The sequence below is a fragment of the Anneissia japonica genome, unplaced genomic scaffold (genome assembly GCF_011630105.1).
Source record: "Anneissia japonica isolate Jap-2015-1 unplaced genomic scaffold, ASM1163010v1 scaffold401_len1656234_cov178, whole genome shotgun sequence".
Taxonomy (NCBI): domain Eukaryota; kingdom Metazoa; phylum Echinodermata; class Crinoidea; order Comatulida; family Comatulidae; genus Anneissia; species Anneissia japonica.
The window spans coordinates 813425-833281 of NW_022745982.1; the positions used below are offsets into that span (position 1 = coordinate 813425).

Consider the following 19857-nt stretch of genomic DNA (forward strand, 5'->3'; position numbering starts at 1 on the left):
AACATTATGAATTATTCCCTCCAAGGAGCTAAGTATGTGTTAGTACTGAGTATTGGCTACAATTATCTATGATGAGCATAGAGACTAGAAGTTATGTGCTATAATAAACCAAGTAATGTTATCATTATCGATTTTATTATTGTGTCATAAATCAGTATGCTAAATTACATACATCATTAATAATTATACAGATTTTGAACAGAGAAGCATGACATTTTGAAGATAATATCCTAAATGAAGTCGTTCATTTAGTCATTTTTTAATAACAAAGGTTTTTTTTTAAAGCTTATGTGAATAATTTAGTACCTGTATCAATCGCATTGCTTTTCTCTAACCGTGTAATATCTCATTCTTACAGTATAAGAAATCCAAATATATTACAAGTCCCTTTTGTTAAACTTACTAAGAGTCAATTTTTTATTACATTTTCAGGTCCCACTGTATGGAATAACCCAGATAAAGATATTATTATAAATTGTAAATCCCCGAAAGCATTCAAAAGTCACATGAAAACAATATATTTATCTAAGTACAGATCATCTGATTGATTTGCGCGAACACTAATTATTTTTCTCCATTATTTATTTATTTATTTTTATTATTTTTTCTATTCTATTTTTTTAGGGGTCAATATGAGACAAGTTCTACTTCTAGTTTTGATCCCTGTGATGGTCTAATTTCGCAGTTTGTTTTTTTTTGTTATTTTAAGAATATAATAATTTTAAGAATATAATTTTTCATATGTATGTTTTTTCTTATGACCATTACGAAATAAATGTTACTGAATGTATTTTTATATGTTACAGAAAAAATAATGGTTGTCCTCTATTTTTATATTTTACTGCTACAGTGTAAATAATAAAAGAACCAAAAACATGCTGGTCTTCATAAAATAGTGCTGTATGAGTGCTGTAATCATGTATGTACTGTATGAGCAAAAAACAGTACAGATATTTGGATTACAAGAAGAAAAATGAGTAATCCACATGATGATTCCAACTTTTCTTGTTTTTTTTTTCCTGGCACGAAACGTTGCCCTTTGGAAGTGCTTGGTAGGGTTAGGCTACCTGATAGTTGCCAATGTTAAGCCGTTCGCTCACTTCTTCCGGCAATTGTCGGCTAGGCGATTCTATAGAGAACACAATGCCATGGCGCGCACGCAACATTTCGTTTTTAAAAATGACCCGTTCAGACAATCAGCAGACTGCATCATATAGCACCTGTCTCTTATACACATCTAGATGTGTATAAGAGACAGAATATAGGTAATAGTAACATATATGCATCGAGATAGTAATTGGTTATTTTCTCATTTCAATTGAAATCAGTGGTACCAGACTACTTTCTCAAGTTACCATCAGTGATGCAAGATATTGTTGCATTAGCCTATATTTGTGTGTAAATTCAATTTCCTTACAACTGGGCTCTATCTACATTAGCAAATTCAATTATGTTACGAGTATGAGCAAAAAACAGTACAGATATTTGGATTACAAGAAGAAAAATGAGTAATCCACATGATGATTCCAACTTTTCTTGTTTTTTTTTTTCCTGGCACGAAACGTTGCCCTTTGGAAGTGCTTGGTAGGGTTAGGCTACCTGATATTTGCCAATGTTAAGCCGTTCGCTCACTTCTCCCGGCAATTGTCGGCTGAGGCGATTCTATAGAGAACACAATGCCACGGCGCGCACGCAACATTTCGTTTTTAAAAATGACCCGTTCAGACAATCAGCAGACTGCATCATATAGCACAGGATTGCCAGGCTTTAAAAATATATAACACTTTCATGGGGTGTTGGTAGTAGAATCATCTAGAATAATTTTTTTTTTATATTTATTATATATATTTATTTATTTAAATGCTATTTATTAAGACACTGTCCTGGCCAACTATTGGTGGAGTTATGCGCACATACCCTATGTTATTATCACTACAAACAATTTATTAAATTCTTTCAGAGATTTCATTTCGTGTGTGGCAATGTGGAGGAACGTTAGAAATCATTCCATGCAGTCGTGTAGGCCACGTTTTCCGTAAACAGCATCCGTACACATTCCCAGGTGGAAGTGGGAATGTATTTGCAAGGTATGTGAGTATTGGAATAATACCATGTGAGAAACAACCGCATGTATTTATGAAACACCTACGCCTATCACCATAGTTGATTATAAATCGTGGGAAATTAAGTGTGTACAAAACAAACATACCGTAAGCAAGTTTGATTGATTTGGCCGTATGTACACAATCCTTGATTGATGGATTGATTGATGAATAAACGAAATAATTAATTAAAGACTCATTATTAATCTCTTCTAATTACTAATGACTACAAACTTAGTAATAGTACTCAGTATTGTATTTGCCATTTCCATCATCTTCTGTGAATTATTATAACTTTTAATATCAGGCCTTAAAAGTTCTACCCATATTGTATTGTATATAATAATGATACCAATAATATTAATAATAATAATAATGATAATGGCATTGTAAATTAACAAAACAAATTAAAACAAAAGGGTAAAATGAAAAAGTAATTATAATATTAAACCACATTACTAAATGAAACCTAACAACATTAACTAAACTAATTGATCTTAAATTCACTTAGAATTACATCGTTTACTGTAATAATTTTTACTAATTTTTAGTTTCATTTTGAAATAAGAAATTGTATTGCAAGTTTTTTTTTGTTTTCCTTTAGTTCCATCTACTATCCATTTAGTTAAAATAGAACATCCCTAATAGTTATTGATTTTAAAATATGGACGTTCTTCTTTTCCGTTTTGATAGTTAAATATTTAGTTAATAAATATTTCAACTGAAAGTAGCATCAGTGAACACCTGATCGATAGTGTGTCCATATGGAGCAATTGCTCCTGGTGGACTGATAACTCTGAGCATGAGATCTTGTATGGTGACAGATGTCAAAATTAATCGTTGCAAATGCAGTTTAATATTCAAAGGATCTCTATCAATTAATGATTTATGAAATTAAAGTATTATGCTATCGTTACTGATTTTTTTTTCAGTTATTATAGTTAAAAAAATGAAGATCATATTTCAACTATTTCAATTGGATATGGAAGGAGTTTACGATTATGTCTGCTGACAAGATTTTTCATGCGGACTAGAATTGGTCCTTGGGGAGTGCAACTTGAATTAATAGATGTATAAAGAAGGCGAAATGAATGGCTATATTTTCTTAGCTCAGTTATAGATAATATCCATTTCAAAATGCATTTCCTAAACCTGTTATACCATACAACAATATAGTATAGTAAAGTACTATTTGTTTAATACTAATAGGCCCAATGAAAATAAATACATGTTTGCCATCCACACCAGCCTCTTTTATGGATGCTGCCTCATTTGTTTTTTCCAGAATTCCCAATCCAGTTTCCTATTAGAATAGGTTTATGTTTTTTTGTGAGACTATTTATTTGTTAAACTTATATTAGTTTTGGATTTTAATGGATAATTTCAGTTGATTAATAATACATAAAATTGACTTGAATTATGTGGATTGAAATTTGAAAAACACAAGGACATACTGATTTTAGAGCAAGAGAAACACAATGGCGTTGGGAAAATAATGAAAAAAATAGCAAATAGCTATTAAAAAATATCCTAATTTTATACTTTTTTACTACTACTTTTTTTGTCTCTTATATGAAAGTTTTTAAGGAGCCAAGCAATCTGACTTCAAATCAAACAACACTGGCTGGGTTTGAACTGGGGTCTGCAACTCAGGAAGCCATAACAGTTTTTCTTGTCCAGCTGCTCAACCTGATAAAAATTACACTGCTTTTTTTTTTCATTTTGATCTATAAACGATGGAAAAAATGACTTTGAAATGAGGAATGTGGATATTTTCTTGATGTCATTTTTATTGATTTCAGAATGTTTTTTATTTTCCCCATGATAGAAATACAAGACGGGCAGCGGAGGTTTGGATGGATGATTATAAAGAATTCTATTATGCAGCTGTGCCGTCTGCTAGGAATGTACAGTTTGGAAAGTAAGTCCGTCCTTGAAGAATCCAATGAAAATCGCATAAAAAAATATGTGCATGTGATCTGTATGCACAACCGCATATCATGCTATACAAATCTTTTATTATTTAAATTAGGTTTTCTGTAAAGTACTGTAAACAATTTTAATTTTTTTCAAAACCACCTAAATGGTGAGATAAATGTACAGTATATAAAGAAACATTCGACACATCATATATGCAAAGACAAAAAGTACATCAAAATACAAAGACTATCAAATGATCAAATTGAAAACAAATTCAATAAAATAATAATATGAGTATGAATAACATCGAAAGTTAACTCTTACAGTTGTGATATTAAAAGGTCTCTTACATTCTAAAATGGATATATCTGAAATACTGTCTTAAAACTATCAGTTATTCCATCTTCAATAAAATTTGATCTCAAATTATATTTCATTGTTTGTGATAACAACTGTCGAATAACATAAACAAAATGATAAATAATAATAATGACAGTGCTCGAGTAGGAACATATGATATTATAATCGTGTTGTAGCATTGCTGTTATTGTTTATTATTACTTAGGTATATTTTATTATTATGCTAATAATATATTATATATATTCTTACCGATTCTACGACTACGATTTTTCGTTGAGTATTATTTTCATCCAACTGTTTCGTAAAGGGACTTCGTTGACAACGAAATTTAACATAATCCAGAGTGCGTTAATCAGCGTGACCAAAACAAACATGGCCGATTAGTTAGTCTAGCAACAACATTTGCATTAATATAATTTTAGATTAAATTTCAGAAAATAAAAATTATAATATTTACCCACATGAAGTCAAAAAATAATTGTAGGCTAACAGAATTCAAAAACTGGATGAAAATTTTTTTTTATGAAAAACCCATACTGGCACAAGCTGAAGCAACCTTGATTACGCAGCGTGTATCGTGGTAACTACGCAGCCATTTTGTTTTCTCGAGTATTTACCAGTTTTCTAACGAAGAACGACCAGTCGAATACGGCCATAGTCACTTCTCCAGTTGGAGAACTTGAAACGATTGACATAAGTAGATGGCAGGAGAACAATCAATTTTTCTAAAAATATTTCAGTAGAAGGCGATTTATGTCAAAGAGGAATAAAGAGATTTAAACTTGTGATTAACTTTATTATGATTATTTTATTTTGTTTTCTTGTAGTATTCAAGGTAGATTGGAAATCAGAAAGAAACTAAATTGCAAGCCATTTAAGTGGTACCTTGAAAATGTTTATCCAGAATTAAGGTGAGTCTTTCACAGGAGCATTTTAAGTATAAGCGGTTGCTATTGTTACACCAGTCGTAAACAAATTTTAAATTCTGATTGGATGTTATTGTATGTATGGATTGGATTAGGGTAGTAACATCAAATCATATATATATTCTTACGTACGTATGTACAGCTCACCATTGGTTCCGCCCTGGTCGCTGCAACTCATAATCCTATAGCTGGTCTCTGCAGCTTCTCTCCTGTTCTCTGCAGCTCCCACCGGCTATCTGCAGCTTCTATCAATCATCTTCAGCTCCTATTGGTTGCCTGCTGGTCCCACCCTTTCTCTGCATTCCTCCACTAGTTCTGTGCTGCCACCTATAAGTTCTCTTCAGCTTCTTTCATTTTTTCTGTAGCTTCCTAATCATGCCATTGTTCTCTGCAGCTCCCAACCACATGCCATTTTCTGCAGCTCCCATAAGTTCTCTTGTGCTCCAATTCTCAGAGCTTTCCAATCTCTCCATGGTTCACCACAGCTCCCCACCAATTCTGCACACGTAGAAGTGGTTTGGTGCAGTGGGAATGGTTTCGTTTTTCAACTTCGAGGTTGGGGTTTCAATCCCTCTCTGTGCAATTCATTTGTGTCCTTGAGAAAGGCATTTTATCTGCATTGCTTTTCTCCACCCTGGAGTCTAAATGGGTACCTGGTGTGGTTGCCTTCTCCTGGGCTGATTACCAGCAGCAACACTTGTGAACCCAATGACAAGGGAAAGATTTGCGCTTTATAACCGCAAGGAAGAGGCACATTAAAAATGCCCGTACCAGTACCAGTTTTTACCAGTTTTATCTTCACAAGTTCACTGCCTAGTGTTCAGTTCATAATATGGAATATTCAAAGTTTTAACTTTATATTTTTGTATCTTTTCAGGGTACCAGATAAAACAGATATTGCATTTGGGGCTTTACAACAAGGGAACTTATGTATAGACACTTTAGGACACATTCATGATGGCACAATAGGAGTATATGAATGCCACAATAGTGGCGGAAATCAAGTAAGTAGTTTTGTGTTTCTTTGAGTTGATAAAAATATTTCTCTGTCTTTTTTTGTACATTGGTAATCTTAACATGTTTTCATTTTAGTATCATGTTGGAACCTTATTTAAAACTTAAAAAATACAATTTTTTTTTTCATTATTTATACACTTTCTATTCCCACTGGTTGGTTCCCAAAAAGAGAACCCTTAAAATAACTGTTTTCCTTCTGTAGCAATGTCCAGCAAATGCTAACCTTCATGCCCTCAACGTTGTTGATACAGTTGCAATATTTTTATTTGGAACATGTTGTGTATAGCTGATATTTAAGGCAACAACCATAACAAAACCTCTATTTGTTGTCTTTGCCAGAGTTCAAGACTCTGCACCATACAATAAAAAGCAGTCTGTATTCCATATTTATATGGCAGTGTTAAAATCATCTGTCAATGTTATTATGTTTTCCTGTCACATCCTCACAGATGGTAAAGAGTCTGGGTGTACAACTGGACTGTCACCTGACAATGGATGCTCACCTGCAAACCATTGCACGTTCAGCATCTGCGTCGATTAGATATATTGGGCGATTGCGAAAGTACCTCGATCAACAGAGTATAGAGAAGCTTGTACATGCTTTTGTCGAATCAAGGCTTGACTATTGTAACGCACTCTTCATCGGTCTTCCGAAAAACCGGGTGAAGATCCTGCAATGCCTAAAAATACTGCTGCCCGCTTAACATCAAGGGCACGTAAATTTGATCACATCTCCCGAGTACTTGCAGACCTTCGTTGGTTACCAGTGCAGCAACGGATACAATACAAGGTGTTGGTCCTGGCAAACAAGGAACAGCCCAATCTGGTGCCTTGATACCTATTTGAGCTTGTGCAGATTTACCAGCCCACAAGCTCTTAGGTCAGGTGGCTGATGTCATCTCGTTGTTGCAAAGACTAGAACATCCATCTACGGCAGGATAGCTTTTGCTGTGACAGCTCCAACTTTGTGGAACTCCAATCTCCATCTACTGTGTGCTACTTTAAACTCTTTTAAAACTAAGACTTTTCTTTTCCATCAAGTTTTTCATTAATGTAACATAATATCCTTATTCTGTGTTTTATTTACAGTGCATTGAGAGCTTGCTTACTTGCACTATATAAGAATGAACTTATGTTGTTGTTGTTGTTGTTATTATTTTTCATTAAACTATTTCTTTTTTTGTCTTGTAGGAATTTTCTTTAACCAAAGATAAACTTATAAAGCATGCAGATCTTTGTTTGACTTTACTTGACAAGAGTCCAGGGTCTGAAATTAAACTACATGGCTGTCACTCGGGCAATAAAAATCAGGTAAGTGTGTCAGTCAATCAGAACACAACATGGAATGATTAGGTGTGGTAAAATGCAGGTGTTTCATTACAAGATTTACATTTATTGTATTGAAATACTATACAAGAACGGTTAGTAGAAATATAGACAATGTTCGGCATGTACACTCGGCCAGAGTTTTGAACATGTTTTTGACTGCGTGTTTGACCAATAAATCTGAATTGAAATGAATATTGATTTTTTTTCTTGTTGATGGTGATGATTTTTTATCTTGATATTGCTATTGATGCTGTTGATGTTAATGTTGTTTTGCTGCAGAAAATGGGCCAAATCACATTGAAATGAAGCATTCCTTTGAATGTGTTTGGAGAACAAATTTATTTTATGTTGTTTAGGAGCATGTTTTTGCAAAAATGTTTCCATGTTTTTGTTTAGTGATATTGTAAAATAAACACTTATTATTTTTATTATTAAGTTGTTTTTTATGAATAACAATTAACTTAAAACCAAAACAGGCAAGCAAAGACTACATAGGTACAAACACCTCTGCAAACTTAGTCAACCATATACAGTACATGTACAGATCAATTTTATTTCACATGAGGAAATTTCAAATGATAAACAAAAATGAGTTACAGTACATTCTACCATTATTATCATCCTCATAATCGTCAACATGACATCATTGTCATATCATGACATCGTCACTGTCACCATCATTATCATCATAATAATCATCACCACCATCGTCACCCTTACCATTATCTCCACCACCAGCACAACCATCACTAGCACCACAACTATGACTACCACCAAATTTGTCAACTCTAATACCACCACAACCACCTTTCCAACACTGCCACCAAAACCACCACCATCATTCCTGCAACCATCATCATCATCACAACCAACAACATCATTTTTAACAAGTAATGTTTAGATAAATGATAAAAATAAAAAAAGAGCCCTGGTAATGTGTTTATCCTGGTCATCCTAACAATTTTTTTTTTATCTTTTGTCTTCAACAGAAATGGGAACGAAAAGACCGTCATTTGCGATTTGGTTCCAGTAATCTTTGTATTGACAGTAAAAATTCAAAAGGGCAGGCACTGGTTGTTCAAGAATGCGATCGTACAGCATTAACGCAAAATTGGAAATTCTCAATGAACCACTTAAAACAATAGTATTTGTTAAAATTATAATTTTTAATCTAGTTTTAAATGCAAGTTCTAGAAGTGTGCTGATTCAGGATGTTTTACCTCTTCCTGTCATCTCGGCAAACTTGTTGAAATGTTAACGCTGTCGCTCAAAATCAAAATGAAACCATGTGAACATGCCTTTTATAACAGAAAAACTAAAATGTTCCATATTTCTGATCTGGTTGTCTGCTGCCCTCTTTTGTGTGATCAGATGTCAAAGTAGATAAACATTCATCCAGAGGTATTTGAGGTTTTTGTGCAGAGAGTGGAATCTCTTGTATTTATGTCTGGAAGCAAAATTGAAGGTTACCCAACTGTTTTGTCATAGGAAGGTTTAACAAATGGATGTTTTTCTGGACACTGAAATCAACTCTTCACTTGTACAATTAGATTTAAATCATTTTATTATAAAAAAATTATTTTAAATTAATTTTTTTTAGCTTTGATAGACTAACATCCTGCAAAGGTTATGTTTATATTTCAATAACCACTTTTCAATACAGATTGCATAAATTTTTTAGTGGATCTGTTTTTGAAGTGACCAATTCATTTGAACATCTCGCGGTTTACTAATTTCAAAATTCACAAACTAATGAATTCTTGTAAACTTTAGACGTTTCTGGAACTTATCCGGCAACATTACCGACTAGGTATTACGCCGCGAATGTTAGCCGCATGCTGTGTGAAAATATCAGATATAATTAGACAGGCCTTGCCTCCAGCTGTGAAACGCACATGGTAAAACAGAAAGAGGACAGTTTGGCGCAACAAGAATGATTTGGTGTCCCGACCTCGAGGTCGGTGTTTCAATCCGTTGTTGTGCATTTCCCTTTTGTGCTTGAGCAAGACACTTTATCTGCATTGCTCCTCCCAACCCAGGAGTATAAATGGGTACCTGGTGGGGTTGCCTGCTCCTGTGCTGATTACCAGCAGCAACCCAATGTGGACCCAATGATCAGGGAAAACAACTGCGCTTTATAACCGCAAGGAAGAACCACAAGGAAAAGGCGCATTATAAATGCCCATATCAATACCAGTTCTGTTTTGACAGCAGCATGACAACAGCCTGAATAATATTAAAACTTTTCTTTGTATTGCGATTCATTATCATGAGACGCCACTGTCACAATTACGCAATTGAACTGGCTCGCTGGAATTGGCAATTCTTCCATGAAAAAACAGCGTGCAATGAAATCAAACCTGCTAGAAACTTCAATGTTGAAAGTTGTTCATTTGATATGCATCACTGCACGTGACTGAAACTATTTGCCGAGAGCTATACCGTGATTTTTGCAGTAATGTTTCCAGGGTCAGAGATGGTTAGTCAAATTGCCATTTTTGCAGGCAATATGTTCAACTGCTAACCAGCAAAATTGGTGACTGGACCTTTACAGATAGAAATCAAACCGGTAATGCTTATGGCATTATGACCCCTTTAAGGGCTCTCTCTAAAAATGTTTTTAGTATGCCTGCATGCCTAGCCTTAGCTGAGGTCTAAATCATGTGTTTGTTTCTTCAATAAAAAAAAAGGGTGACATCATCTTTTTTTAAGCTAAATGATTAAAATGGGGTTTTTTGTTGGGTGGGGGAGGGGGTGTATACTATCATCACAAATCAGTACTGTAATAAATTTTTCAGAATTATTCTCAAAATTAAGAGAGTATATAATATATGAGATAAAACATTTACCTGTAAAGTACAGTAGTTACATGCCAACATAGCATACAGTGGCAATTGATAATTATAGAATTACGCTATTTTCTGTACGCAGTATTCATCGGAGTTGATCGTCTCCATCGGGGAGCTGACTATTGCGAATCCTTGATACTTCATAACTAAGTCTGTAAGACTTTTTTCAGTTTTCAGACTGTAAGATTTGAATGCAAGCATCTTAACCACCAAACCATAAATCCACCTGTAAGGAGAATTTGCATGATATGTAGTATTAACTGAGTCAACTGCAGACTGCTCTGTTGTGTAGATGTAATTGTGATAGCTGCCCCTTTGCTATGAAAGAGTCTTTTGCGAGACCTCATCAAGTATTGACAAAAGTACATCTCTCCAAATTTATTACTATATTTGTTCTTTTATATTGTTTTACAACTATTTTCTTTTTTTTTTTTTTTACCAAATTTATAGAGGGTGGACCCTTCCAGCCATATTCAGGGCCTATATTTATAGTTAGAAACATGACTAGACTGCAATTGTCTATGTAATTACTGAATGTTTGTTATCTGTATCAAAAACCAGCTATGTTACATCGTCATTGAATGCTCATAACAACTTGCCCATTTTCCTCAAGTTCCAAGTAAATATTTGTATGAAATTTCCTAATTGTTGACATTTTGATAACTATTAATGATTTATATGAAATTTAGGTTTGTTTACGGATCTTATAATTGGGTTTATTGCATTGCTGACGATATAATTAAATTATTTCAACATTGCTAAAGATGCATACAAAGAAATCCATTCATTTTAAAATTTTATAATCTTATTATTTTGTTCTTCCGTTGTCATTGAAAATCTTCCACAAAAGACTAAATATTTTGAAACTGATTCAAGTTCATATTCATAACTAAAGTTACTGTAAGTTTTTTAAAAAGTGGGAAAGGAAGGGGGTTCAAGGATTACTAGAAAAAATGTTTTACATTTAATTAGGAGCTTAGTGGTAAGATGTTTATAATTTATTCGAGCTTGGTAGTAAAGAATGAGCGTTGTACATTATGTCCGCAATTAAAAATGGTGCTAATAATGCTCAAATTGTAGTGTTAAAGCATAGGACTATTATTGCAATGGACTAAATTTTGAAGACTTGCCTTTGACAACTCATCACTCACATCACAAACTAAGGCAATCAAAGTAGATTGTGTCAGTTTGTGAAAACAAAGAAAGATAAGATTATGTCAGTTTGTGAAAACATTAAAAATAAGGGCGTATAGGTTCACAAGCACTTTAGTATTCCTTCCCACACAAAAGTCGGTAACAACAGCATGTATTGTATTTTAACACACTTTGTGGCTTTACGAACTAACATGATCTACTGTACTTTCATACATTGTGTTAGCTTTTGATGTGAGCAATGAACTCTAGAAGGAAATGTATTAAAAAATAAGCTATTATGTAAAATCAGCCAATTTATTTTCGTCTGAAGGATTTTTATTTCCTCATTTTACTATAAAATGAGATTTGAATCAACATTTTGGTGTTTACACAGTAACCATAGGCAGTTAGTTCTGTTTATATGCACACACATGAAAAGGGTTGAAAGCATAGATAATGAGTTCTTGAAAACTAACTGCAAAGCAGGTGGAAAAAATTTTACCAAAACTGAATGTCAAATAATATGAGGCATGTCATCCCAATCCAGCATACTGTCGTTTTATGTTAATCCAAGTAACTAGCATTAAGTGAAGTATAACTTCAGTACAGACAAGCCATTGTAATTTCTAATTTCGTATTCTTTTGTTATATTAATTTGATTCTAGTAAATGATCCATCATTTTAAAGATTTTTTTAGGATAGCATGCCCCATATATTATTTTATTTCTGCATACCTCCGAAAAGAGACAGAGACATTTTAGATTTATCAGATGATTGCCATTTTAAGTCTTTTAAGTTTTTGCTTTGTTTTATGGTTTTCAGTAGCGGATCCAGAGATGTCTGAAAGGGGGTCGAAAGTGGGCCGATTGAGAGACAACACTACCCTACGGGCATACCCCGTCGAACATTTGGTGTTGTAGACGCCAGAAAATAACCTCTTAGGCGCTTCGGGCAATCATTTTTTCTTTTTTTTTTTCTTTTCTTTTTTTTTTTTTTATTTTTGGTTTCTTTTTGTAGACGCCAGAAAATAACCTCTTAGGCGCTTCGGGCAATCATTTTTTCTTTTTTTTTTTTCTTTTCTTTTTTTTTTTTTTTAATTTTGCTTTCTAAAAGGAGGCCCGGGGCACCCCCCCCCCTTCTAAGTCCGCCCCTGGTTTTATAGAATATCAAGTTGTCATTTTAATCGCCATGTATATTTGTCCATCCAAACAGTTGTACTTAACATTTCACTGAAACATTTCCAAGTTAACAAACAAATTATTTACATTATATTTAACTATGAAGCAGAGGTTGAAAGAAATTTAAATGTATTTATAATCCGCACCGAGAAATGTTGATATTTTTATCTCACCGATGAAAAAATGACGCTAATTTTAGGCAAAGGTATTTAGGCACAAGGATGAATATAAGTGGTGTGAAATGTCGTTGTGGATGTGCCATTTAGACGCTAAATTATTATTGTTAATATTATTATTATTATTAGTAAAATTTAAATTTATATCTCTGGATAAAGCAGAAAACAAAGTTAACCATTGGCATATCTAGGGGTGCAAACGGAGCACATGCTACCCCCACCCAAAAAAGTTCCCCATCCCATTGAAAATGTAAAAGCAAAAAAAAATTACGCTGAAGTAGTTAAAGATAACCTTAAAATATCCCCCACACTTAATCATCGATCCCCCATTCCAAATTCACTACATGTGACCCCCCCCCCATTTCAGTACTCCTAGATACGCCACTGAAGTTAAACTTATAATTAACCGGTGTTGTAACATTTTACGTTATGAACCTTCATCGGTCGATTGTTGTTCATTGTTATTATCATCATCATTAGTATCTGATTATTTTATCTGGAAATTTGAAAGGAAATGTGTCCTACCTAACATGTTAACGAACTGAACACTCGATACATTCCCAAATACTTGAATAACATTGAAGTACCCACTGCTAATTGGTGATCGGATTCAGCACTAGCCACTAAGACGCCACACTAGTTATGGAGGTCATAGGTTCGATTCTCTCCTGAATCACTTGTAAGATTTGTTTCCGCAAGTATTTGGGAACGTACTGAGTATTCAGTATAACACATCAGATAGGACATCTGGACAGTATCATTATTATTGTTATTAGTATTTTTGTTATTATTATTATTTAAGTGACTGTAGAACCTGATAAAAGGCTAGAAGCATAAAGTTAAAATGTTAATATCAATATGTTTATTAAATTGGGTTTTTTAATATCTGTATATCATTTGCAATATGATTACATTCATGATATCTCAATTTCAGAAATTTTAAATTTTTAAAGTAAACTAAACATCATGACTGTATGTCGAGTTAATAAACTTTGAAATGAAATGAAATTTTTGATTTGTTTCCCTTGTACTGTATTCTGTCTTTTAGGCTTTGTCAAAACTATTACATTTTCTTTGATTGTTGTATGCCCATATATAATCATGATGTGCCTATATATGGTCATGATGTGATGTCATCATGACCATATTTAGGCATGTAACATGTTTTTGTCAAAATAAAATTTTGTAGACTGGACAATGCTAAGTTATTAGCACTCAATTGGAAAATAGTATTAAAAAATAGTTTCCTTCATCAGTGGGGTCTAGTGGTGCCTTTTGGAAAACTTGGTACCCCTTTTAGGAAAGAATCAAATCATTTGTTGTTGAACACTGCTTTGAAAAAGCATTTGCACAGCCAGAGAGTGCAATTTCTGGGCATCTAGAGGTGCCTATTCTTAAAACTTGTTTATCTCCGACCCAAAAATATCGGAGCTGAGCAGAGATGAGGAAATTTTACTGATCTTCGACTTTTATTGGGGAATCCCTTGCACTGCCAGATGCCTCACTCATGACCTTTAGGCCTACCTTAATAATTACTTTCCAAGTTCTATTTTCATTTCTCTGCATGTCATACTAAAATACCTACCTATCAATCTATCTTCAGTACTTTACTTGTTGCAAAGATGCAAAAGCAATTACCTTACCCTTTGGCATAGCCGACATTGACTTGACATGTCTGTTCCAGGTGTTAGTGTCTAGCATTGCTTTGCCAAGGTAAAAGCCAGTGTCCCCTGTGATGGTGTCATTGTAGTTAAAGGGGATGGCTACCAGGTCTGTTTGTTGGGACCTGGGGCTGACGCATGATGCAGCGGTAGGGGAAGCCAGAGAGTCCACACCACCTCAGTCCCACCGTGGTTGTGGCTGAGGGCAGAAAATTGTGAGAAAAATCCTAGATACATCACTGAAGTTAAAACTTATGGCTAACTGGTGTTGTAACATTTTACCTAAGAACCTGCATCGGTCGATTGTTGTTCATTGTGATTATCATCAGTATCTGATTGTTTTATGCATCAGGAAATTTAAAAGGAAATGTCTGTTCCAGGTGTTAGTGTTGCTTTGCCAAGGTGGCTAGTGTCCCCTGTGATGGTGTCATTGTAGTTAAAGGGGACGGCTACCAGGTCTGTATGTTGGGACCTAGGCCTAGGGCTGATGCAGGATGCAGCGATAGGGGAAGCCTGAGAGTCCACACCACCTCAGTCCCACCGTGGTTGTGGCTGAGGGCAGAAAATTGTGAGAAAAATCAACCTCACAGGCGCGAATCCAGAGTTTACACTGACTGTTGCGAAGATAGGGTACCAGAGTGGGCTGGGCCATGAGGAGAGAACATAATGTTTGCTTGTTCCGTCACTGGAAGACAAATTTTAGACGTGGAGTCCTTCAGAAAGTTTTGTTTTCTAGATGCTTAGAAAGAATACACTTTCGACGTCTTAATGAAGGAATACACTCTAAATTCATAGTTTTTCCCCCACTTTACTATGGACAGTTAATAATTATGAGGATGATGATGATGTTAAGGAGCAGTGGCGTCTACTGGGGGGGCCCGGACCAAGATAAAACATTTTCAGGGTAAGAACAAAATCTCCATAGGGCCCGAGCCCAAGCCAGGATGAAAACTTTTGTTGTCAGATTTAGGAGGAGACTTAATTTGGGGAACGGCCAAGTGGGGGTCCCAAGTGAAGGGAGGACCCATGTGAGATGTTGCCCCGGGGCCCTTACTGGCTCTTGACGCCACTGATAAGGAGAGGCACCGTAGCTATGTGATGACAGACTCCTCTGCAAGATTAACCAGGCCGTTTGGTATGAAGTGTCAACCGTAGCCGGAGTTCGTCGTCACATTTTCAGTGCACACAATCCGACAACAAATTATCTACAATTTATATGATCAGTACATTCTCGACTGTGATGAAAATATCATATACCAAAGTGGAAAGTTTAACCTAAAATTTTGATATGTTTCATGTTATTTGTTGGATGGTCTTTAATAATATTACATTCTAATATGACCACAACACAAGGAAGAACATTTTGTCAAGTTTGGAAAAAAATTTGAAATTTATGTTTCCTTAGGCTTAAATCATAGGAAGTACACTCTTCATATTTTTTACCATAAATGGGTACAGAGAATTTTTATTAACGGTTAATCTCATACAGTATATCGAAATTTCAGGAAATTACATTTTATGCTTGCACTGACGTAGGAATTTTGTTTTATGTTGTTTGTTGAATGGTCTTCTTTAAAAATATTAGTCTAACATGACTACAATACATTAGGAAGTCCATTCTTTAAATGTTTTACAGCGTAGTACAGAGAATTCTGATTGTTATCTTATCATCATACACATGTTAGATCCAATTTCCAAAAAAATATGTTTTCAGTGCGCGTGCCAACATGGAAAGTTTAACCAATCTTAGTTAATAATATGGTTCTAAAATTCATCTTATGACCAAAACTTCTTAAAGGAAAAAATAATAATGCAATTCTTTCAATAATTGTACTCTGACCATAACCAAACTTACCGCCACCAGCTGGAAAAGTAATGAAATATGCATAATAATAATTTGATATTTCTAAAAATTGTTTAGTGTATATGATCACTTCCAATGACAGACCATAGGAATTATCTACAATTTATATGATCAGTACATTCTCGACTGTGATGAAAATATCATATACCAAAGTGAAAAGTTTAACCTAAAATTTTGATATGTTTCATGTTATTTGTTGGATGGTCTTTAATAATATTACATTCTAATATGACCACAACACAAGGAAGAACATTTTGTCAAGTTCTGAAAAAAATTTGAAATTTATGTTTCCTTAGTCTTAAATCATAGGAAGTACACTCTTCATATTTTTACCATAAATGGGTACAGAGAATTTTTATTAACGGTTAATCTCATACAGTATATCGAAATTTCAGGAAATTACATTTTATGCTTGCACTGACGTAGGAATTTTGTTTTATGTTGTTTGTTGAATGGTCTTCTTTAAAAATATTAGTCTAACATGACTACAATACATTAGGAAGTCCATTCTTTAAATGTTTTACAGCGTAGTACAGAGAATTCTGATTGTTATCTTATCATCATACACATGTTAGATCCAATTTCCAAAAAAATATGTTTTCAGTGCGCGTGCCAACATGGAAAGTTTAACCAATCTTAGTTAATAATATGGTTCTAAAATTCATCTTATGACCAAAACTTCTTAAAGGAAAAAATAATAATGCAATTCTTTCAATAATTGTACTCTGACCATAACCAAACTTACCGCCACCAGCTGGAAAAGTAATGAAATATGCATAATAATAATTTGATATTTCTAAAAATTGTTTAGAGTATATGATCACTTCCAATGACAGATTACACCCACAGGGTGCCCCTAAGCCAAAACTTTGAAAAATGGATAAATTGCGTTATTCTGAATCATGAGACTGAATAGATTACTGGTTTAAATGTAAAATTTACGATTTTATTTTTAAATCACAGAAAATCACAAATTTATATTCAGTACATTCTCGACTGTCTTGGAAATGTGAACCTTATCAAATTTGGTTGGGTGTGTACTCACTCTTCGCAACACCCCACCTACTGAATATATGGTCCTGGAAACTTTACATTTTACTTGCCAATTAATACAGTATTATACTCTTACTTATAATTAGATATCTTCCCAATTTCTCAGTATTTTTGTGTAATTGTTTTTCCACTTACAACGCTGTTTGATTTGAAATTCACATACTGTACCATTCATGTCATTGCTTTTCTTTTGATCCGCTATTCATTTTCAGTTTTTCAGTGCTTGGTGGTCATTTTTGACTTTCATTTTAGATGTATCAAAGTGTGTTCATAAGTTTTAAGCTCTAGGTCTGCAATTAGGCTACCCACTCCATTAAAGACCTGTTTTTTTTCGTATAGCATTCGTTATAACAATGAAATAATAATTAATTTCGCTTTACTGTAATGTTGGAATAACAAAATATAATAAAATTATATATGACTTTTAATAAGGTTACAAAATCAATGCACATATATATCCTCCCTGTGATTGGTTTTTGATTAACCATACATTGTGACATAAATCAAAATAATATTAAAAAAATTCAACAGTATACATTATCATAGTACATCGTGCCAATTTAATTACAGTCCATTTTTTATTAATACTTAGACAATGCAAAAATAACAATAATAATAATAATAATAATAATATAGGTTCTTAATATAACGCCCTATAATAATCTCTCAGAGCACTACTACAGACAAAAGTGAACTAAAAAAAAATAAATCAATAATTAAAAATTATATATTAAAAAGATGCTTTTTTAGGCGGTCCTTGAACATATAATAAGGAGGTTGCCTGGAGGAGCTGGTTCCATAAGAATGGAACACTGGCAGAAAAAGATCGAAAGCCATTTTTTTTTTCTTTTAGATTTCACTATAGAAAAAAAAAGTATTGCATTTATTTTGTCTATATTTTTGTCTGGTTTACAGTAGGTAGAAAGAGTTGGAAATAGCCAAACCACTGCACTGCACTGCAATCACTTTACATTAAAAAAAATATGTTATCACTCACTCTGACCTTCGCTATGGAGAACAATGTGAAGGTCTGGATTCGCACCTGCCTCTTATGTAAGTGCCCATAAATTTCACACTCATACCCTTAAAATATTACTGGTAATTAATATCAACAATACAGTACAATTTTTTATCTTAATATAATTTAAGGGGTACGATTGCACCATCTTCACCCCCTCCCCCTGCATCCGCCCCAGGGGACTCACCATAGATTAGATGCCATTGAGACGACATTTAAATAAAAGATCCTTGTAGGGGAATAGTTGTACAGTATTTGTGGAAGGGATTTCCGGGGAGAGTGATATCAATAAACTGTGACCACTTATTTGTTTACATTCATTTTCTGCGGTATTTTTTATAACTGAGTTCTGCTGTCCAAACTATCAAATTTTATTTGACAAAAACATGCGAGATGCCCAAGTTTGGTCAGTGACATTGCAACATGACTATATATGGGTATATGATAAAGTGGACAAAGCATTAATCCATTAATATCTTACAATCCATTATTGTCAAATTCAATATTGATTTATAGATTCCATGGTTATTGATTATCCATAATTTTTATTGTTCAGACAAATATTGTATTTTAGCTTTATGATGCAAATCGCATAAAAATATCTTATGGGAAAGAAAAATGCTGCAGTAAAGTAGCGCTGTGCTATATTTAGATACTTAATTACTGTACTTCAGTTTTATGTTGTTGTTGTTTTGTTGTTAGTATTTGCAGATTGGACAACTTCCCATTTGCTATCATTATACATTCATTCATTACATTCTACTTCATTTTATTTCAATTCTTTATTTCAAAATCACAGTGAATCGCTAAATTGCGGAAATTTTCACATAAGTTAAAAAGTTTACAAAATTGTCGTTATAAAAGCAACACATGCAAAAGTAAACAATTCATCAAAAATGGAGTTAAAAATTAAGCACAATACTGTCACAACAATAAAACTACATTCAGTTTTGGATCTCATATCTGTGAGACAAATTTGCTTCCTATAGTTTGTAGAGGGTAGCAAACTATTCAGATGTCGACCAGAGCTCTAAACTTTCCAAGGGGTGGTAGCAATTTAGTAGTTCCAATGTATAATGGGTTTTTTGTTTGTTTTTATTTTACAACACTAGTGGCCAACAAAATTTTTAATTTTTTTTTAGTTCAATTGTAGTCTGTAAACCTGTTTCCTAGAATGTGTTTTCTGGAGGTCGTAGGTTTGATTCCCACATCCGAATCACTTCCAGGATTTTATTTCGCAAGTGTTTGGGAATTCGTACTGAGTATTCA

At 33.8% G+C, this 19857-nt stretch overlaps 1 protein-coding gene and 1 long non-coding RNA gene across 2 annotated transcripts in view; one reads left to right on the forward strand and one right to left on the reverse strand.

The window, feature by feature from the left end:
• The window catches only part of LOC117120104 (polypeptide N-acetylgalactosaminyltransferase 2-like), a 96044-nt gene extending 84621 nt beyond the window's left edge, over positions 1-11423 (forward strand). Inside the window, exons 9-14 of the mRNA XM_033265115.1 lie at positions 1961-2087; positions 3931-4023; positions 5211-5294; positions 6187-6313; positions 7518-7637; positions 8645-11423. Coding sequence (XP_033121006.1) covers positions 1961-2087; positions 3931-4023; positions 5211-5294; positions 6187-6313; positions 7518-7637; positions 8645-8800 — 707 coding nt within the window. The 3' untranslated portion in view covers positions 8801-11423. The remainder of the gene's footprint in view (positions 1-1960; positions 2088-3930; positions 4024-5210; positions 5295-6186; positions 6314-7517; positions 7638-8644) is intronic.
• Positions 10666-14060, reverse strand: LOC117120105. The gene is made up of 2 exons (XR_004447293.1): positions 12671-14060; positions 10666-12573 (listed from the first exon to the last, which is right to left on the reverse strand). It is a non-coding gene; the product is annotated as an uncharacterized LOC117120105 (long non-coding RNA).
• Between the last annotated feature and the right edge of the window lie 5797 nt (positions 14061-19857).